This window comes from Olea europaea, chromosome 6 (genome assembly GCF_002742605.1).
Source record: "Olea europaea var. sylvestris chromosome 6, O_europaea_v1, whole genome shotgun sequence".
Classification (NCBI taxonomy): domain Eukaryota; kingdom Viridiplantae; phylum Streptophyta; class Magnoliopsida; order Lamiales; family Oleaceae; genus Olea; species Olea europaea.
In genome coordinates this window covers 2,344,822-2,368,680 of record NC_036242.1, presented here as the reverse complement: position 1 = coordinate 2,368,680, position 23,859 = coordinate 2,344,822, and the positions used below count along the sequence as shown (strand labels likewise).

Sequence of the window (23,859 nt, the reverse complement as noted above, 5' to 3'; positions counted from 1 at the left end):
AAGTCTCCATTTGAGGTTTTCTATGGAAAGATACCCGATTATTCTCTTCTCAAAGTGTGTGGTTGTGCTTGCTTTGTCTTACTTCCACCTCATGAATGTACAAAACGTGAACCTCGCTCTCCTCTCTGTTGCTTTCTTGGTTATGGGATAGAACTCTAGGGTTATCGGTGCTATGACCCTATTTAGCATCAAGCTATGTCTTATCCACCCATTTGTTCATCTCCCTGCTATGACCCTGTTTGGCAGCAAGCTATGTCTGAAGAACTTGATGCTCTTCACAAAACTCATAATTAGGATCTGGTTGACCTGCCTCTTGGAAAGACTATAGTTGGGAACAAATGGGTGTATAAGAGGAAAACGAACTCCGATGGTTCTGAAGTAAGACATAAATCTTGTTTAGTAGCAAAGGGCTTTACTCAGGAGTTTGGCATTGACTACGAGGAGACATTTGCTCCTGTTGCTCGTATTACCTCCATCCGTTCTCTTTTTGCTGTCGTCTCTACACATCAATGGCCTTTATTGCAGATGGATGTCAAGAATGCCTTCCTACATTTGGCTGAGGAGGTCTATATGCAGCCTCTTCCAGGGTATCCTCATCCTCCTGGTAAGGTCTTTTGTCTCCGACGTGCATTATATGGGCTTAAGCAAGCTCCCCGTGCTTGGTGTGCCAAGTTCAGCTCCACTGTTGCACAACTTGGGTTTGCTTCTAGCCCGTACGATTCTGCTCTTTTTACTTGTCACACTGACACTGGAGTCACTATTCTACTACTTTATGTTGATGATATGATCATTACTGGTGATGATAATTTTGGCATTCATGAGCTTAAGCAGTTTCTGTGTCAGCATTTTGAGATGAAAGACCTTGGTTCTCTTAGCTACTTCCTCTGCTTAGAGGTGTCTCCTACCTCTGATGGCTACTCTTTGAGCCAAGCCAAGTATACTTCTGATCTTCTCACCTGTGCTGGTCTCATAGATTGTAAGATAGGTGATAGTCCGCTGGAGCCCAACATCAAACTTTGTCATACTGATGGGGAGCTCCTTCCTAATGCCACTCGTTATCGACATCTTATTAGGAGTTTGATTTATCTCATTGTCATTAGACCAGACATTTCCTATGCAGTGCATCTTGTTAGCCAATTTATGTCAGTTCCTCGTTCCATTCACCATGCAGTTGTTCTTCGCATCTTATGCTTTGTGAAGGGAACATTATTTCATGAGCTTCATTTTTCCTCTCACTCATCCTTGACATTGAAGGTTTACTTTGATGCTGATTAGATAGGCGACCCTACTGATTGCCGATCTACCACTGATTTTCTTTTTCTACTTGGAGACTTTCTTATCTCTTGGCAGAGCAAAAAACGGACCGTTGTTGCTCGCTCTAGCATTGAGGTTGAGTATCGAGCCCTTGCTAACACTACTTCTAAACTTCTTTGGCTTAGTTGGCTTTTCCAAGATATAGGTGTTCCTCAGCCCTCTAGCACTCTGCTTTATTGTGACAATCATAGCGCTATCTAGATTGCTCATAACGATTTTTTCATGAACGCACAAAATATATTGAAATTGACTGTCATTTTGTATATCGTCATCTTTAGGAAGGGACACTTAACCTCTTGTCAGTTCATTCGGCTGATCAGCTGGCTGATATCTTCACAAAGGTTTATCCACCTGGTCGCCATCGTTCTTTGATTTGCAAACTCTAGTTGACATTTTCAATACCACCTTGAGTTTGAGGGGGGATGTTAGCATATCTCCCTAATTATATTGATTGACCAATCTCCATGATTGTGTAATTGTATAATTAGAGCATGATTTGTATAATTAGCATTATTTATACCTCGTGTGCTTGCCTCCTTCACTTATAAAAGGAGGGCTCATGTATAGTTTTATTTATTACAGAATACAAAAGTTATTCACAAGTCTTCCTCTATTCTCTTAGTTTCAATAAAAGTATAAGTTCAGAGAATTACATTGTTCTCACTAAATTGATTTGTCTTATTGTAACACGACATGTATCTACAACGACTACTGAGTGAGCCTTTTCAACAATAAAACATGTGAGGACAGCAATTCATAATAGAATGGAGGATAAGTTTCTTGCCGATTGTATGACGCTCTACATTGAATGAGAAAATAGATGTGGATTCTATTATCGACGAGTTTGATGTAGTTAAAGCTCGACAAACACAACTTTAGTAGGTAATGTCATAATGAAATTTTATGTTGTATACTTTATAAAATTTTTTGCATATATATTTTAAATTTTAGCCCCTCTTAACATAATTTTCTAGATCCGTCCCTAAAGATTCCTTTTTGGTTTTTGCCTGAAAATCGTCATTTGTTTGAATAACAAGGAAACAAAATCTTCATTCTGTTGAGAAGAATGAAGTATCCATGAAGCAGAATTTGCACGAGATTGCAGAATGGATCACTTACCAAATTGAGACAACTTACTTTATAAATTTTTCTTAATACAATGAAAACAAAGAACCAATTCTTGCATGCATATTCACATCATGTGTAAAATGTAAATATGACTTGGTAAATGGATGTATGCAAATTTGATGATTTTCCAGTTAAAAGCTTACATGCCTAAGAGTCGAGGTTCTGGTTCTACCTAGTTCTACCTAGTACTGCTGACACCTATGTGATGCATGCCTCCCTTTTGAGAGTGAACTGCGCAATCACTCCTCACGTGCTTGGTCTAACAACAGCAATAACAAATGCCAAGGCACCCACAGGGATGGCTTTTTCCACAAGACTAACATTTGAGTATGATTGTACCCTCACTGATTATTGTATTAATCTCTGACTAGATGTAGAATTCTGATATGTAAATGTAAACTTGAATTGATAAAAACTCATATACAAGTACATCAGACATACCCGCACGAATCAAAGATCAAGTGACGTAACAAGTACTTCTAACATACCCATACAAACAAAATGAAATGATGTACATACAAGAAGATCTAGAGACCCAATGCCAGAAATTTTTGCAGGGAATGACAAATGGTGGCAATTTGGAATCAGTTTTACAATTTTATCTGAACGTTTGTACCAATCTAAACTTAAAAACTATTCATTTGCTTATCTTTCTTTTTACATTCAATTTTCTTTCCCCATTTTATTGGCTCCTATTATATAAATCTATTTTTGTGTATTGTATGTGGTTTTTTCCCAAAATCTATTATGTGGAAGCATTTTCAACTCAATTTCATTTTATTTTAAAAGGGTTGGCACCCTACCTTTACCACAAATTTTGGGATTGTGACGTTGAGTTTCCAGTTTAATAAAAAGGCTAAGAGAATGAATCGTTAATAATAGTTCTGAAAACACAAAATAAAGCTTACAAAATATTACATTGCAAGAAAGAGTTTACTAGGGTTTGAGATTTACAGGCTACCAATAATTCATTGACACTTCATTTTACACCCATTTTTAAGTACAAATGGTAGTGAGAGAAAATGTGGACATGTTAATTTAAAGTGACGAATCAATAAATTATTGGATGGACACTAGATCTTAACTCTTACTATTACAATTATTTATATTTGTTATCCTTTCTCAATAATGATGAGAAACAATTTGCAAGAACCACTACTAGAACTACTCCAGCGTTGTAGGGGATGATCATGAAATTATCTAGTCATAGGCTATATCTTTCGAAATTTAACCAAGCATAGAACTCACCCAACATCATCTTTAGCAATCAAAACTATGTTTATTATAACCCAAGATTAGTTTAAGATTCCTAAAATAACCAATTCAAATTTCCTTAACAAAACCTAGATGTTGTCTTAGTCTACCTAGTATCCATATATATTAACGCCCGAAGGGGGTAGGTATAATGTACAATATATATTCTAGATATTATTCTCCTCTGTTTCTATCCCACCTTCTAATTTAAGGGTCAGAAGGCAGTTATCGACAATCCCACGTGCTCATGATGCGAATACATTTATGGTGAAAGATCTTAAAGCAAGAGCAGAAGATAGAAAATACATTATTCAACTTCAACACAAACAATAAGGAGGTGTTCATTGAGAAATCTGTGATGAAGCAATTCTATAACACTCACGAATTTGCGAAAATTGAAAGCCATTAATAAGTTATACCTTGAGCTCGACTCCAGCTAGTTTATGATGAATAAGAACGCAATATAATGGTTCATAATTGCAAAAAAATGCAAAGGTGGTCATAATTGTGTTTAAGGCTATAATTCAGACGGTATGAGCAACAAGCAATATACATAGCAATGTAATCCTATTGGAATTTTATCGAAAGGCCAAAAGCACCTGAATACAAGGTCATAAGAGAAACAAAAGCATCAAGTGATCCAGGCATCTTCCATCTCCTTGGCGAGATATCTCAAAGAATCAACCCAAGTCCAAATTTATATCTGGAACTATATTCAGAACAGATTACAATTCACAAAGTAAGCTGGCCTGAGAATCATAATAAATCTTTGATGAAGTCGAGGTTTAATGTGTCACGAACAAGAAGGAACACCCCGAGAACTATAACAAGCATAATGCCAGATGACATAATCTGCTGCTCTAATTCTAATGGAAGCTTTCTCCCTCCTCTTACTGCTTCTATCAGGATCAATGCCAACGAGCCCCCGTCTAAAGCAGGTAGAGGAAGAAGATTAATTACTGCAAGATTAAGATTTAAAACAGCTGCAAATTGGAAAAGGCCATCAATGTTTGACTTAGCAACTTCTGCACCAACGGCTATAATGGCAACTGGACCCGAAACCTTACTGGCAGATTGAGAGAAATTTAAGAATGTCTGTTTCAAACTGTCCAGGACATTCGACGTCAAGCCCCAAAATTCACGTCCTGAGTAACTAAAAGATTCCATAATATTCTTTGGTTTAATATTCGAAATCTTAACATTTGGTGATAATTGAACTCCAATCCTACCAGTTCCATCTGAATTCTCATCAGGGGTGACATAAATCTCAACATTCTGCTGCCCCCTTCCAATCTTAAACAATATATTTCTTCCAGGACTTCTCTTAATAACATCAACAACTTCAGAAACTAAATTAGGACCTGTTTTTGACAATTCAATGTCATTGACAGCTAAAATAACATCACCAGGCAGTACCCCATCCCGCGAAGCAGCTAAATAAGGCCTAACCTCAGGCACAAGTACCCCAGGAAAGGCCTCTTGAACAGGCAATCCAACAGACAACACTTGTGCGAAGATTATAACATAGGCAAAGATAATATTAGCAATCACACCAGCAGAAATAACAAGAACCCTATCAAATATTGGTCTATTTTTCAGTAAATTCACATCGTCCGCTGGAATATCACTATCAGGATCATTATCAGGGAAACCCACAAAACCACCTAGAGGAAATGCTCTAATCGAATATTCTACATTGTTTGCATTAAACTTTGCTAAGATTGGACCAAACCCAACTGCAAATTTACTCACATGGATGCCCTGAAGATAAGCTGCCAAAAAATGACCACTTTCATGTACAACAATGATACCAGTTAATACTCCAGCTGCTTCAAGAACTGATTGAGCACTCTCAAACCCACCAAAATCCAGCCCAGCAATGGCCTTTGTCCTAAACCTTTCCCTCCCACTATCATTGGACAAAAATGGGTTCTTGGAGTGAAAAATTGAGAATGAACCGCCAGAAACTGAATGAGATACTGATTTTGACAATTGGGCTGTATATTTTAAAGGAAAATCTGAGATGGGTGTCTTCGAATTAATCAACCTAACGAGAGTGTGCGAGGAAGAAGAGGATAATAAGCTGGTTAGCATTGTGATATTTTCTGATAAGATTATTATGAGGAAAAGATAGGCTTTTCGAGTGAAGCATGGATAGAATAGAACATAGTGCAAAAATTGGATAATTGGCAAATCTGATTTGTGGAGGCGAAGCAACTTAGATGTTCCAATCCGAATCTGTGACCGCAAGTTTTATCCTTTTTGGGTGTTATTCGTGTAGTTTTTGGTTCCAAATACGGGTCTAAAATATGAGAAAATGGGCCGAACTATCTTTTTAAAAAAATTTTAAACTAATTTTTTTTTAACAAAAAAATATTAAAATTGAAGAATGTCCATGTTACTGATGAAGTGGGGCGTCAAGCGTGATACATCACCACTAAACGAGATCTATTCACAAGTACACCCTCATGAAAAATGTATGATGTATCTTAAATTGAAACATGATCATTGTTTGTTATGATTTGTTTTAGGAACTAACAGGTCATTATGTTGTGTGACTATACATGTTAATATGTGATGGTAACTAATAATATTGAAGTAGATACAGTAACTTTTCGAATAACTTCGGGTGGATGTTAGTTATATAGAAGCAGATTTGTTGCAAGTGTCTCGTGTAATGTTTGAGAGAATATAATTGAGTTTTGACTTGACTGTAAATAAATCGCTTGCTTATAATCTTTGACTGCCTTGTATTTTTGGGGAAGATTTGGTTGATCATCGTCTTAATTTGATAGTAATAGGCTTGAGAAATTTGTTCCTTCTATCATGTTTATACTAGTGCATAATCCTTAAATTGAATGTTGTTATCCTCTTCCGAGAGAAAAGCTCAAAATCTCAATACTTATCCTAGGCATTTGCATGTTGTGATTGTTCCGGTCTGGTGGTGAGTGAGCGCAAAGCTCCCTACTTTAAGCGCTCGAGTGGGAGTTTGGCCTATATTTTGACTTCTTCAAGGCTCACTTCAACTAATCAACCAAAATCCAACCGAATTTGGATCAAAATTCAACAGAACTTGAATAGGAATTATACCATTTACAGAGAAGGAACTTGTGTGTTATTTCTAAATTGATTTGTTACAAATGACAAGGTGTAGGTTTATACCATTTACAGAGAAGGAACTTGTGTGTTATTTCTAAATTGATTTGTTACAAATGACAAGGTGTAGGTGCACAATCTTTAATACAATTACGGTAAAATACTCTGAGATATGCTTCTTATTTGTTTTTTTCTTTGATTTTACTTTGGAGCAAAAATGGGAGTGTAATATTTATACGAATTTCTTCTTTCTTATATTCTTCGATAGGAGTTTGCAACTTCCTTTCATGTATTTGGTTGTTATTTGACGAACATGTCGGTTTAGATTCTTGTTGGTGTTGAGGCTCTTCTATCGTACCATTTTTCAGCCATTTTTGATATGGATATTTATCACGGAAGCTTGCTCAAAAAATCTTCAAAACACCTTTTTCTACGAAACAACAAATCCAAATTGCTCCAACTCATAACCAATATATTCACCTCAATTACTCCTAGTCTTATCCACAAATGACAAGATAACAGTGATGATTTGTGGGCCACAAAGGCACGGGAAAAACAACAGAAGAATGCACGAGAAGAGACCAAAATACACAATATGAAAGCACCAGTTTTCTCTCAACTATGGCAGTCGATTTGTAGTAGTAGGAGCAGCCACATTTTCCCCTTTTTTTTGTTCATACACAAATCACACACTAATGGCTAGGATAGGAAGCAACATATATATAAGGTTAGACTAGACTTTATGTAAAACCCCGAAAATTTTATAAAATAAAATTTATTTATTCTATGTGCTATACATTTATATTTTGAAATTGAAGGATTAAAGTGAAATAGTTTAATTTTAATTTTATTACATTTTGATAGAGAGAAAATAAGTGTGTCGATATTGGACTCTTTTTATAACTCGTAATTAATTAGAATTTTTCAACACAGGAAAGAGTTTTTTTTTTTTTTATACTACATTTAGTTAAGTCCGATTAAAAGAATAATAGGTTAATAGAGTTGGTAGGGGCTTGCAATAATAATTAAGTGAAAATTTTTTCTCTTTTAATTCCTATGACACATGATTTATATTTGATATGAAACCAATGGTGGAGGACAATTCAAATATAACTTTTTAAAACCAAGTCCAAGTTAAACATATGTCCTATTTTCAATGGGATGATTGTACCAAGAAATCAGTAGTAGAGTATATTACTAACTTTACCATTTGAAATAAATTCTTATCCAAATTTCTTGTATCACACAGTTTTTCAATTCTAATTGTATACAAACTCAATTGAGAATCAAGGTAAAATACTTTTGTACAAGTGGTTTGTTTCCGAATGCTTTTATATTCAGTAATTTACACATGAATTGTCAGTGGACCTTCGGATTTGACCTAACGAAATATGAACTCTATTGGGTTCTTTATAACGAAGTGTGAAATTTTTTGGGAATACAAAATAACTAATGATGAGTATCTCATTTGGCATATACTCCAAAAGAGAAATGTGGTATGAAATGTTTATTTTATTGTTATATAATTGTCCATGAAATTGTACATATTTAATTGGGTAATTTTAAATATTAACTTTTACAATAGATTTTAGGTTAGTTCTAGTCGATTGGAACTGTGGCGATATGGTGATACGGAATGTCAAAAGAATTCAAACAAAAAAAAATAAATTTGAAAAGTATTACGTTTTATGTCTTTCTATTTGTTAGTTAGTTTAATTTGACAAAAAAAATGTTATTTAATTAGTTAGGTGTTTATGTTTTTTGAGATATGATTTCCATGATTTAATTTAAATTTGTGAACTTTTCAGTAATTTTATTTCTTCTAAATAAATTTGTTTTTAGTGTTCCGCCTTTAGTACAAAGAAAAGTGAAATTTTTGTAACACTTCAATATTTATGAAAATTTGGGGTGTTACACTTTAGTTGGGCCAATAAAGAGTTAAATGAGCCAAAATTCAAAACCATCCAATAGATAATATATATGGGCAGCATTAATTTATTGATCTACCTCCAACGGTACATGTTGTTTTTGGATCGAGCCTTTGGACTTGGTTGTTGGTAACAATTTCTCTCATTGGGCAATGTCTATGAAATTCAGTCCGACGTTTACATTATAACCAAAGATGTATTGGGTATCAAAATTTAATAAATCTCCACATTGATACCTAATTAACGTACAAGCAATCAAAATATAAAGTTAGTAGTTGCATAAACAAGATAATCAATAAAATTGGAATAACAGATCTTATCTCGTATTTCGGACCCGAAACACAAATCATACCTGCCCCACGTACTTACTAGAGCTAAGGTCACAAACAAGTATCTAGGTAGAAACAGATAATCACGGTGAACAATCAAGAGCAAATAATCATTCGATGAAGAAATAATATAGGATTACTCACATATCTTTTCAAAAAATACATTTACACACAACAACATATTAACTCTAAGTTAATCAATCAAATGGTCAAAACATACGCTACAAATGCATAAAATGACCTCAGATTTCACGACACTTATCATATCTCCTTCCATGTTAATCACACCTCAAAAACATATATCTTCTCTCATTTCCCACCATACTCACTAGATTGATCACTAAATTCATGGTCTTCACAGATAAAGAATTCCGACATTTAATTACATCTTCACTCGTAACTCAAATATCACACTCCACATTCCCGATATAAACTACCAAGGTATCCCTAGGCATCTATACTCCATCTTACCAAAGACAGTCAACATACTTACTATTTATGCATCCCAACTCACTATGCAAGCAAACAATTATACCAAGTAATCAAGTAGCTCTCAAATTCATCTAAACGTACATATCAAACTCATTGACATGCAACAAAACTAAGCAATCACACACATACAGAAAATGATTGCACAAATGCACATGCAGTAACTAAAATTATTCTCAATAAACCTCATTAGGGTCATGACTCGACCCTATAGCCACAATTGCCCCACCTCACATCTTACCCTTATGTTTATTCTTCTTCTTGGGCCAGTTCCTCACAATGTGTCTAGACTTAATACAGTTGTAACACCGTTCACTGCAAGACTTGTCAAAACCCTTGCCCTTCTTCTTACCTTCATCATCACTTGAGCCACTACTCACACTTTCTTAAGTTCTTCACAAATTCATTTATTTAAACTTGATTCTACTCCTCATCAAATATAACTCAATACTCTTCTTATCATCTATTTCAGACTTAATCTCCATCTATTTACTTTTAAGAGAATCAATAACAATATTAGGTGTTAAGGTTTCTTTATCATACTTAATCGCATCCTTAACTTGCTGTAAGCCAGGTATATAATTCAACAAAATAATGGCCTTATATGATTCAGACACTTTCTGTTCACAATTAATGATATATTAAACAAGTTTGAAGGATCCATTTGAAAACAGTGTCGGATATATGTAAAATAATTGAAGTGTAAGCAAGTTAATTATATTATTCTATTTGTGTTTTTTGGCAAATTTGTTGATTTGCCATCTCTAACTTTTGAAACCTTTTGTTGAATCAAAATTCTCTTCATCTTTTGTTTCCAATGTGAAAAATTTCATTTCTCACTGAAAATTCTAATTTCGAAATGTGAGACATTTTGAAAAAGTAGAACAACTAAAGTGCATAAATAGATTACACAAAGTAATCATAATGTCACGATATACACCATTCTAGATTCCCGAGGATTTGTGAAATTCAAGATCTCAGTATTAAGGGAATGTTCAAACGGGTCAAGTTTAGGTGTTTTAGCAGGATAATCAATGCAATACGGAGGTATGTCAACAAGAATTTAAATTCTCACGTAATGCAGTCTCAGATAATGACTAAATGACAATTAAAGTATAAAAATAATTACCAACTTACAATCAAAATCAAGACTTCAACTATGGCATGTAATTCCTAAATTTCTAGTACAAGCTGTGATTACCCTACATAGTAATCCTAATCCTATTATCATCCCACACGATGACGCACTAATGCTAAAATTTAAATGAGATAAATCAATACATCAGAGTGAACCAATCCGAGTCCGTAAATAATGAAAGATGTGATTTTACTGCTTTATTGCCACTGGTAACCGCCCTAAAGTCTCCGCAATTGCATGAATCAATCAATTACGATCGATCCCAAACATGTGAAGAATAAATCTGTCTAAATTTCTGTATAACCTAAAATAGAAAACTAACACTACCAAAATGTCAGAAAAAATGTCTGGAACAATTCAAACATTTTCAACATATTCAATAACAAGTTAGGGCAAGTCATTGCTGAATTGAGAAGTAAAATTTCTACGAAAATTATGGAATCACATCCTTTAGAATTCTATAGTTACAATTCATAAGCCTGAAATAAAAATTTCGTCATTACACAATGCCCTATTGCCTTATGTTAGTCAGGAATGCTAAATAGTAAATAGATACCAAACGTGATGCAGGTTCAAGTAGGACACACATTCTTGGATCAAAATATGTTGAACAAATTCCAATTTTCTACATCCAATAACATTTTCGATTATTTACGCAAAAATTTGAGCATTATAAATTTACAGAAACAATACAAAATTAAAATGACATACAGACTCTAGAGCTGTCCCAAAAAAATTGTGTTATTTTGATGAAATTAAAATGGATCGTCAGTCGCACTGTCACAGGTATGAGGAAAAACGAATAAAAAACCAATTTTGCCTTTAACTCTCTAAACCCTTAAGAAAAAAGAAAAAAAAAGGGACCAAAACTAGGCCCCCTTTGATTTTGGGCCTGAGGCGTAGGCCTCAACTGCCTCGGCCCAGGATCGGCTATGGATACAACCTTCCCGACAACTTAAACATTATCTAATTGTAAAGAAAAAAAAAATTTAACGGTTTCTAAAATGTCTCATTTCCTATTCGATTGAACGTAGAATTATAACTTCAACCTTTTGCTGTAATGAGAGGAAGTTCGAGTTCGATACATGAACATAGAACATGGGTGTCCCGAAAGAAATAATATCAATCAATTTCCTTGCAACAACAGAAACTCCACCAACGGCATACTTTTTTCATTTTCAAATAGAATAATGAAAAAGCCAAAAAGGTACAACTAGCAAAACCAATGTTTTCCTAATAAATACTGACCAGGTTCAACGAACCTGCAAGCTCCTCCATCTTTCTTACACTGTTTAATGTTCAATTCCAGCACATAGAATCCTTACAAACAATGTTCATAATATGAAATGGAAAAATAATTTCCATTTCTTGTTGAGTTTTGGCGCTGTTCAGTTCTTCCTATGAGGTTCAAGGTACTTGCACTACACTATCTAGTTTATAGGTTTAAAGAATTTCTGGTTTTTGCATCAAATAGCAAGGTTTATTTTCAAGATTTCTTTTTCATAAAACTACTTCAAAACGTGTACATATTTGTCTATTCATAAAGTTTTAAATGAGAATTTATAAGCATTGTGTTCTTAACTTCTTCGGCAAGTTTGGTAAATCAGATTAGAAACATCAGAAAATCATTTGTTACCATCTAATACTGCATAGCAACGTGCACTTATTGAGTTATACATAAATTTGGAATATCGATCTCGATCTCGAACTCCCCCTACCCCGCCTCTTCCCTACTTCTGGACTGGAGGTTGAAATTTTTTGGATAAGTTCTATATACAAATTGCAAATTTTGTTTTGGGATGGAGCATTAGGGAATTTAACTATGTATTGTGAAGTAAAGGAAGTTAAATGGTCAAATAATTAAAATGTTTCAGGGAAGCATTTTTCTTGCTCAGCTTTCATCATGCAAGGAAACAGAAAAAACACTGGAAAAGAAATTGAACATGAAGCCTGGATACTATTCAACTGCTGCCCAGAATTCCTAGCAACAGTGTCTTAGTATGTGTCCTTGTGCTGATATACAACAAGAGTTCCCCTTCAAACTTCAAGTTTACGTTATGGCATGTTTGATACTGGAAATTAAATCCTGTTATTCATTGTAATTTTGTGACGTATTCAGTACTATGTGACAAATATGCATTTGGTTTTATTCTTAATAATTCTAATCTATATTGTGTAATCAGACAGTATATTCGATTTGTTTATCTTTTTTAGCTAATGATATAATGATCAACATCAATAGATTTTCTACAACTTGTCATCTATCTATTTTTGTTATGATGTCCATGAAGGATGCAATTCCTTTTAAGGAAAGGAGAAAGAACACAAAATATCTTATTTTATTTTTGTTAGTAGACCGTTTCCAAGTTAACCTATTTTCAATATTTTTGTATTGTCACTACTTATTTAATCATATAAAATATGTTGTATTACACTTCAGGCTTTGAACTATTATGAATATATGCTTCTAGGAGTAATTCATTGGAAAGATTTCGAAGACTAAAAAACCAATTCACTAGTAACATGTCTGATAAAGTTTTATGGACAAAGTTGAACTATCAAAATTATAGCCTTTAGACATGTATTTCCACAAACCAAAACTTGATGACCTACTTTATTAGTGTCCTGCTACAGGAAATTTGAGACCACGGAGCCATGGAATAAGATATACATGTAAACTTGAGCTGCTACTTTGGACTTTATGTGCTTCTTTTGCTATATGTTTCCCACTTTCTTTTGCTTTTCAGATTCTCTCACCTATAAAATTTTTCAAGCAGCAACCAACTTGCCCAACTTTAGGTGAAGATTACGTCGGGACATTAACTTTGGGGAGAATGAAATCAGAAATAGCCTCATTATTTTTTATATTTTATGAATGCTCTTTAGAGTTATTACTTGGAGGTACAGGTAATTTACGACCTACTCCTCCAGAGTTTGGGATACGCTCTTCGTTCGTACTGAGAGTTTCCAACTTTTGATAATGAGGGATTGGGAGGACACTAGAAAAAGGAGAGGAGAGGAGATAGATGCGGATCAAGCAATCCAAGGATCCCTTCAGGAAAACATTTTGAGAATGAAGAATAATTGAAGTAAATGTTGGGAAATTATTAATTTGCTATATGGGTCAACATATATAATTAAGGGAATACCACATAAATCATTCATTTAAAAATCATATTTCAAAAATAACAGACTTCTAAAAATCTTTAAAAAATAAGGCGATAATTAAATTTATTAGATATTTAATTATAATATAATATAATTAATCTACTTATTCTACCCCACCTCTACCTTATCCACCCTTCATATCAAACCATTCTCTCTCTCACCTCCGACGGCGACTCTGGCAGCTTCTCCGACGACGGCTTAGACGACTTCCGAGCGGCAATTCCAACGACTTTCCAGTGATGGCTCCGGCGACTTATCCCGTTCCGACAAATATTCCGACGACCTCTCCGACCGTTTCGTCGACTATTTCGGTGACCACTCACTTTTCCGCTGACTACCTTTTTTCTTCTTCTCTTCTTTTTTGGCAATAACCTGTGATCAGTTGCATTAGATCTGTAACTTGTGCACATTGTCATCTGTGATCAGTTTTATTAAATCTGTGACCTAATCATGTGGGATGAATATATATATGATCAATTTCAAAATTAAAAAATAAAGTTTGAAATTTCAAAAATCAAATAATATTAAAATTTTAGTTATGAAATAATTAATCAAAAAAATATATTTGTAATTAAACATATTAAATTCACAACTTTTTTCCGAGCAATAACTTGTAACTTGTGTACATTGTGACATATAAAATATGATTTTCAACCTATGATTTGTTACTCGTGACTCGTAATATAAAATGTGACTTATAAATTTGATCTGTAACTTCTATAAAACGACACGTGATCTGTTAATATTGATTTGTGACTCGTTTATACTGATTTGTAACTTACATGAAATGACTGTGACTTGTGAACTCAAACCTGTGACCTTCATTATGACCTTAATGGCGAATTGTAACTCGTAACTATGACCCACAATTGTGACCCGCAGACCAGTACCATAATCTACCACCTTCACCTCCAACTTTACTACATTCACTAACGTGTTATATGTGACTAATTGTGACCAACTTTGTCTTCAATGTAACTGTTGGTGACTATATTAGTCTAATTTGTGACTATATGTAAACAAGTCACACATAGTCACAGTTAATATAAATCTGGTCACAAAAAGTCATAATGAAGATAGACTTGGTCACACTTTATTTTGTCACCACTACCACTATGGTATTACCATCAATCCCAACAACGTCAACCAAGTGCGCACCACCAACACTTTCAACAAATCCTAACCACCACCACTGGCATCATCACACCACTGCCACCACATGAAAGATCTGTTGCTCATAGCTGCAAGCTATGACGCGCTTCCTTTGAAGCCTCCAAACATTGACCAAGCTATTAGACTCCACCACCAACATGACCACCTCAACCTCTTCTTGACTAACATTCAGGCATAATACCTTCCCAAACACACTAAAAATCAAGCCGAACCCAGTAAATACGGATTATCTTTTGGGCAACACCATCTCTCACGATGCCCATGCCTTTACTACCACCATTGCGACCACCTGCACCAAAATCCACCACCACCACCTCCTCCTCCAACCGACAACTCACCACCACATCCACATCAAATATAAATTAACACAAAAATCGCAACCCATACACCACACCACAAATTCAGAGATGCGCACAACCACCACATAGATATGCACCACCACCACCCATACGCCTAACAGCACACCACCATCTCACCTAGATCTAAGAACAGCATCACTGCAGATCTTCACCAATGTTCCTCCTCTTGCAGCAGCGATGCCATCGACACAACGAGAAGCTTCACTGTATCACTTCTTTGAGTAGCCCTCGCCGCTGCTTGTAGTAACAGCGATGTCGGCGATGAAGAGAAGCTTGGTATCCGCATCGCTGCCAAAGGCTACTTGAAGCTGCAACACTTGATTGATTTGACCCATTCAGTGATTGATTTGTCGAAGGTTAAGAGGCTGAAAGAGGATTTATTTGGACAATTTTGGGTGATGATGAGTCAGAACTCTACATAATGATTTAGGATCTTAACTCATTTATGAAAAGTTTCGAGGAGGAAATTAGGGGTTCGCCTTCACCGAAGGTGGATTTGAAGTCGGGTTTTGAAGAGCCTTAGTTGGATCTCGAAAATTTGTTGGAGGCTTCAGATGATGAGACTGGGCTTGCTTCGTCGAAGGCATCTCTAGCTGGTGTATTGAGTGAAATGAATAGGCTAGGTGAGAGATGAGGTACGTAGAGAGAGAATAGGATAGGTGGTGGTGGGATGATCTGTGTATATTATGTGTAATTAAATTTTTATTAATTTTAATTATAAAACCTAATTAACAACTGATTCGTGAAAATTGAACTTAATCCCCTAGTTTTTTGAAAATGAATGTTTAAATGTAGGTTTTTAGGTAATTTTCCCTATAATTAATTGTTTATAAGTTAAGCCCAAAAATAAAGCGATCTAATAAATAATTAATTAATTGGGTTTAGGACATCTAACTAAAGTGTGGGATTGATTATACGTGGAAAGATCGGATTCCTTTAAAATTGCATTTCATGATGGACGAAATATATATGAAAACTATACATGGGGTTATTATCTCCAATTCATATGCAATTTCTCATTCTTTGTGTTATTTCATCAACATAAGAATACAAGAGAAATCATATTGAAGAGAAAGATCCAAAACCTACAATAAAAAATAGGCAATCTACAATCAAGAATCAAAATGAAAGAATTCAAGAAACAAGATTATGGATCGAGAAGCAAAATCAAGGACAAAAATCCAAGAATTGAAGGCGGTAAAATTTAAGATTGAAAGTAAGAAACTAATCAAGAAGGGATTCCAAGTTCATTTTTAATATCTGGAATCAAGATCCAATAATAAAGAGTCATTCCCAAAAAATTAAGGTATGTTCCGCATTAATTAATATTCTTGTTGATTTGACATGGAGAATCTTGGCAATAAAGTAATTAGGTTTTCATTTTATTAAAATTTAAAGTTTCATAAAATTTCAACTAATGGTATTAGAGCCGACTCCATATTAAACCATTGGGATTAAAGGAAGAATTTTTGTTTTTGAAATTCATATATTGAGTCTGGAATATTTTAATTTAGAATATGAATTTTAGCCATGAATTTCAAAATTCAGAATTATTCAAGAAAAAACTTTTATGGTTGAAATTCATAATTAGGGTTTATATAAAATTTTCCAAATGTGAATTTCAGACCCCATATATCAAGTTTTGGGTTCAAGTTAATTTTCCGGCATTAAAGAAGCACTGCAGTGCTATAACACATGCAACACCGTGATTCGGAAAAAGAAAAAGGCAGTGCCAAGCGTTGCAGCACCTGTTTTGCTGCATTTTTTTGTTTTAAGTTTTTTAAAAAATAAAAATAAAAATAAAAATAAAATGTTAAAGATTCAACAATATCAGGGGGTAATCAATTTCAAATTTTGGTATTTAAACATTTTTTTTGGATTATTAATTTTCTAAAATAGATTGTTTGATGCAACATGTTACCAAAGTAACCTCTATTGTCTAAATTAATTTATTTGAAATATTAGGAAAGTTGTGTGTACGTAATTCATGCGGATATTCACCGATCCAAAGGAAAGGTCAATATTTGACATAATTATTTACACAACTGTGTAATAAATATGTGACAATTGTAAAATCTTCCATTATGTGAACAATGAGCTGGTCCAAAGATAGACTTTACGTTTGACCGGATTTATTGTCAACGTTTAATTACTACACCAAGAGTACCACTTATAAGTTGATATTTCTATTCAAAGACTAAATATCAATGTTGTGCTCGTCTTGTGATGGGGCCTACCACTATTTGAATTATTGATTGTCCAATACCGATTCCCACGTGAACAAGTTATTTAGGTTTAGATTTTTTATTTGGTTAATCTATCTGCTTCTGCTATATCTATCAACACCAATTCAATTCATGTGCTTGAACCAAAGTTTAAGGATTAGAAAGAGAACGTTAGTATCATTCTTGGCAATATGGATCTAGACTTTGCTATAACGATTGAACAATCCACTACTTTTATGGATAAGGATTCTACTAGTAAAACGGGACTTGAATAAGTGGGATTGTTCAAGCTACATCTGTCTTATGATTATGAAACATAAAATTCTAACAATATTTAAGGGTACTCTATCCACTAAGTAACTGCCAATAGATTTCTTAAATAAATATTCCAAAAAGCTTTGCGAAAAGACGATAAGGTCAAAACTAGTATGCTTCTAACAAACTTGATTTCAATAAAGTATAAAGCTAAAGAAAATAGATAGTACATTATGGATGTGTCTCATTTTGTTTCAAAATCAACGATGTTAAAATTTGAGATATCCGATGACTTGCTCCTATACATGGTCTTGATTTTTCTTCCCGCACAATTTGGTTAATTTAAGGTTCGTTACATCTATCAAAAGGGGAAGTTGACTTTTAATAACCTCATTTCATATTGTGTGCAGAAAAAAAAGTCTAAAGTAAGAGAAAACTGGAAGTGCTCACTTGACAAGTATCTCTAAGAACAACTTAAAGAATAAGAAAGCCGCATTTGGTTCGGTTAAAAAGAAACAGTAAACGCCCGAAAAGGATGAATCATCTAGCTGTTACTTTTGTGAAAATCTGGGAAATATAAAGGATAATAGTTCTAAGTATCACGCTTGGTGTGTAAAGTCAAATACACTTCTCACTTTCATTTGTTCTGTGGTTAATTTAGTTTGAATGCCAAGACACATTTGATGGATAAATTTTGGTAACACTACTTATATAAGTGTGTCTATGCGGGATTAGCTGAACTGTCAAAGTCAATTGATGCTAAAAGATTCATCTATATGAGGTGATGACAAATCAGTTAAAGTAGATGCTATAAGGATTTTTATGTTATTATTAAAGATTGGTTATTATTTGAATTTGGAAAAGACATTTGATGTACCTTTTTTAGGCGAAATTTGGTTTCTATTTCTACATTAAACAAATTTGGTTACTCTTGCTCAATTGGAAATAGTAAGTTCAGTCTTTTCTTAATTCAAATATTATGGGTACCAGTCCTTTATCCAGTTATGATAACCTATATCTGCTTAATACAGTTGCCTCTATTAATGAAACCTTACATGTGAATTCATGTGGTATTAAACCAAATTTCGCCAAAGAGAATTCATCTTCGTTATAAAATAAGCGATTATGTCACATCTCTCGAAGGATAATGAAAAATCTTGAGTCAAACGGAATTCTTGATTCCCTTGTTTTTGAGACTCAAGTATTTATGTTAATCATATTAAGGGGAAACAAACAAAATATAAGGAGATTAGGAGCCAATAGAATTTCGGACGTCTTAGAACTAAATTTTACGGATATCTATGGGCCATTTTCCTTCGGCTTCTTGGAATGGTCAACAGTAACTTATTATGTTCACAACGAATTTGTCTCACTATGGCTACCTATATTTCATCTATGAGAAATCCGAAACACTAGATATGTTCAAGGAAATTTGGATAATTTTATAGTCTTTCTCCAAGAAAATAAGGATGGTATTGTATAGGTCGAAGAAGACCCAATCAATCAACTTTCATCATGCAATACAAATGATTCATTCTTAAGAATGGATTGATGTCATGAATGAAGAGATAAAGTTCATGAGTAACAATGATGTTTGAGAACTTATTTCATTGCCTGAAGGTGTGAAACTCATTAGTTGTAAATGGATATTTAAAATCAAGAGAGATTTGAAGGGTGATGTCGAAAGATATAAGGCTCGTCTTATTGCAAATGGTTTTACTCAAAAGGAAGACATTGACTTTAAAGAGACATTTCTTCAGTTTCTATGAAAGACTCTTTTAGGATTATTATGGCATTTGATCTTAAGCTGCTTTTGATGGTTTACAAATTAAAGAATTCCATCTATGAGCTTAAGCAGGTTTTCTGTCAATGGTATTACAAATTTTATCAAATGATTATCTCGTTTGGTTTGAGATAAGTTTAGTTGATAATTGTGTATATCACAAGTTCAGTGGAGTAAGCGTATTTTCTATTATTGGATGTCAATGATATACTATTTATTTGCAATGATAAAAAAATTATTGAATGAAACAAAGAGATTTTGTCATGGAATTTTGAGATGAAAGATCTCGGTGACACCTCTTTTGCGTCAGAAATACATATACGCTGAGGATCGTTTTGGGGTATTTGGATTAGAGCTATATTGAAAAAGTTCTTAAAGGATTTAGGATACAGGTACGTAAACCAAGAGATAGCCTTATTGCTAAGGGAGACAAGTTTAGTCTCAATCAATATCCTAAGAATAAGCTTAAAGAAAATGAAATATAGAAAATTCCATTTGCTTCAGCAATTGAGAGTTTAATGTATGCTTATGTTTTCACACTCCATATATAGCTTTCAATGTTGGAATACTGGACAAATATTTAAGTAACTCTAGGTTGGATATTTGGAAAGTAGCTAATTAGCTTATTCGGTATTTATAGAGAACTAAGGATTACATAATAATGTTAAGGAAAATCTGACAAATTGGAGATCATTGGATATTTTGATTTAGATCATGGAACATGATTGTGAAATTTTGTTAATAGGTTGCATATTTTGGATGGATTTTTAAGACCATTTTAGTTATTCTGTGACAATAGCATTTTTGTATTCCATAGCAGCTTAATGATGTTAAAGTTTATAGATATTAAGTTCCTAGTTGTTAAGGAAAAATTTCGTAGTGTTCAGATTTCTATGGAATAATTAGGACAAACTCGATAATTGCGCATCTGCTTAATAAGGGCTTATCGCCCAAGGTCTTTCATGAGCATATTGCTCGTACAGGTGTTGCATCTTTTGATGATATGTCAGTTTAGTGGAAGTTTGTATTCGGATATTGTCTGTTTTGGACACATAATACTATCTATGAATAATTTTATTTATTTCAGAAATAAAATATTCAACTCGATTTCACTCTGATTAAAGTCTTGGTTTGATCTCCTAAGGTAGGACCAGTTGGAAACAGACATATTCCGATCAAATTGCATATAATTTCCATACTACACATCCATAGTTAATCTATGTCATTTGATCATGTTGATATACTTGACCATTAAAGGTTTAGTTACGGTAATTATAACGAAGACTTTTTTTATCCTATATTAGCATAATTAATGGATAAGATTGTTCAGAGATGCCTTTTGGTTATGATAATAAAAATATTGAGCTCATAAAGTTATACACATTTACAAGATAAAATATGTGGCCCAAGTGGGAGATTTTCGGAAAATTATTAATTTGTCTTGTGGGCCGATATATGTAATTAATTGTGTATAAATGTTATTTTAAAATTAAGCCCAAAACTAAAGTGATCTAATAAAAATTTAAGTAATAGGGTTTAAGACATCTAAATAAAATGTGGGCCGATTATGTGTAAATATCGAATTCCTTTAAAATTGTATTTCATGATAGGTGAAATACATCTGAAAACTATATATAGGGTTATAGTCTCCAATTCATATGCAACTTCTCATTCTTTGTGTCATCCCATCAACACAATAATATAAGAGAAAGCATATTAAAGAGGAAGATCCAAAACTCACAATCAAGAACAAGCAATCTACAATCAAGAATTAAGATGAAGGAATTCAAGAAACGAGATTATGAATCAAGAAGCAAAATCAAGGACATCAAAGATCGAAGGAGGCAAAATTCAAAATTGAAAGTAAGAAACTAATCAAGAAGGGATTTCAAGTTGATTTTCAACATTCAAGATTCGGAATCAAGATCTAGTAATAAAGAATCATTCTCAAAGAATTAGAGTATGTTCCGCATTAATTAATTTTTTTAATGATTGACATAGAGGATCTCGAAAATAAAATAATTAGGTTTTTCAGGTTATTAAAATTTAAAGTTTCATAAAATTTCAATAGTAAATGATAACAATAAATTTCTATTGATGATATTTAATGATATTATTGTAGGTGACTTGAAAAAAATAATTAATTGTTGATGATTTTGGAAAAAAAAATTACCTTCATTGATATCATTGGTTAACACCGATAGACTTCCATATGTCAATTTTGTCCATGTCAATCATTGCTAATCGTTGATAAAAAAGATATTTATAAATGTTTTGCAAAGAAAACACACTTCAAATGACACCTGCACAGGCCTCACTCATTTGGCTAATAATGCTCTCATCATATGCATGAATACCCATCCAAGGTATTGATGTTGGTCAAGGCAACACCCATGCCACATCATTGTTCATTTCAAGGGGTTCACGCCATAGTTTTTGATATATGTTATCAACATTTTAACTAACATATTTAGGTGAATTAGTATAATAACAATACATTTTTTTAAAGGATGGCTCCATGACACTGGGCAGGATTGCAATAATTCTACAGGTTAGTTGCAACAGATAATTCACAGAAAAGAATATGAATGAAAATGCTCAAAGATAGAGAGAATTCTCTAAAATTTAATTTAACCTTATTAAACTGTAGAATGACGAAAAATAATACACGAGTTGGGTTATATAGCTGAGAAAATTTGAAATTATTGAAATTTTGCCAAAAATAGCAAAATTCCAATAATCATACGAAAATAAAATACGTAATAAAAGAAGCATCTTGCAAAAAAAATGGCTCAGATCGAGTTCATAATCATCTCGAAAACGGCAAAGGAAATATTGCCATAAATGGAAAAATAACTAAAAATGGAAATTCGAAAGGGAAAATAGTGTATTTTGGCCTCGAAATTGATGCCCATCGAATATATCTGGGTTGCCACGACGTACGCGCCAAAAGAACTTTTCGAATTGGGGTCATAATTGTGATTCTGATAATTGTAGCGATAGTTATGGTCAAATTACTAGAAAAATGTTCTAAACTGCCCCAATTAAGAAAAGATCACGATTACTTGCTATCTTTACGTCGATCTACCAACTCATGATATTTTAGCACCATCATCGTGTTATTTGACAACTCAGCATCACTTGAATCAGAACCTTCTGCATCACTCCATAAACGATTTATCATTTGTGGACAATGATTGATAAAGTTTCATCACCAAGAAGGCAACTAGGACTAGCATGATTTTTAATAGGATTATCATTGGTCGGTAAAAGTAAATTGGAGTTGAGTGCAGTAAACATCATTAGAAAAAGTGAAACTAAAACAGAAAGAGCAGATAGAAGGAGCATTAAGACATGAGCAGCACTGTTTTTCACTTGTTGTGCATACTTAGTTGACGCAATGGCCATCATTGTTAAAGGGAAATAGGCCCACCAGGTTACATTGAACTTCTTCATGGATTTCTTGAACAAGGTTGGTCTACATATCTGTTAATTTCACATAAAAAATAGAGATTATCACTACGAGAAATAGACATTGATCTAAGGATTGTAGTATTCACCAAACTCTTGAACTGGCAATCTCATGTTTGATAATTGGCATCATATGTATGAAGGCATGGTCTCTTTGGATTCTATTAGATTTTATTAGAAGGAAGAGCATTTTAAAGATCATATTGATTCTTATAGAAAAAATAAAATTAATCGAGGTCGTTCAAACAGGTATAGTTCAATTAAATAGTATCTTCATAACATTTGAGTCTTTAACTAGATCAATTACCAGACCTAGTCCTATTACTATGAATTAAGCATTTCCTGATCAGTCAAAGTGAAACTTTTATATTTGTCGACAAGAATCTCTCCAATCTAATGACTTCCACAAGACAAATGGAATTTCTAGTTTAGAACGTGACATGCATGCACAAAGTACACTATATCTTGCACTATGACAACTTGGAAGATTTTTAGCTTAATACAAGTTTATGGAGTGAATTCGATTTATGAAAGTTTGGAGCACACTTTTGGAACTTGAGAGGACCAGTCATGAACGATTAAGTAAGTTTGTGAATCAACGTGGAAGCTTATGGGAGTTTTGGGAGTAATATTGAAGATTTGAACCGTAAAGAACCAAAATTATACAAAAAACTTGACAGAGGGACCAAACTGCAAAAATAAAAGAGTTAAAGGGCTACAATTACTCCTATATCGACCCGCAATCAAAT

The 23,859-nt window shown here is 33.6% G+C and overlaps 1 protein-coding gene and 1 long non-coding RNA gene across 2 annotated transcripts; one reads left to right on the top strand and one right to left on the bottom strand.

Moving 5' to 3' along the window:
- Positions 1 to 4,081: 4,081 nt before the first annotated feature.
- Positions 4,082 to 5,928, bottom strand: LOC111395487 (probable membrane metalloprotease ARASP2, chloroplastic). Its single transcript, XM_023021499.1, has one exon. The coding sequence runs from the start codon at positions 5,788 to 5,790 to the stop codon at positions 4,453 to 4,455; it is 1,338 nt and encodes a 445-aa protein (XP_022877267.1). The 5' UTR covers positions 5,791 to 5,928; the 3' UTR covers positions 4,082 to 4,452.
- A 5,932-nt stretch (positions 5,929 to 11,860) lies between these two features.
- Positions 11,861 to 12,880, top strand: LOC111396445. The gene is made up of 2 exons (XR_002703002.1): positions 11,861 to 12,088; positions 12,551 to 12,880. It is a non-coding gene; the product is annotated as an uncharacterized LOC111396445 (long non-coding RNA).
- The last annotated feature ends 10,979 nt before the right edge of the window (positions 12,881 to 23,859 follow it).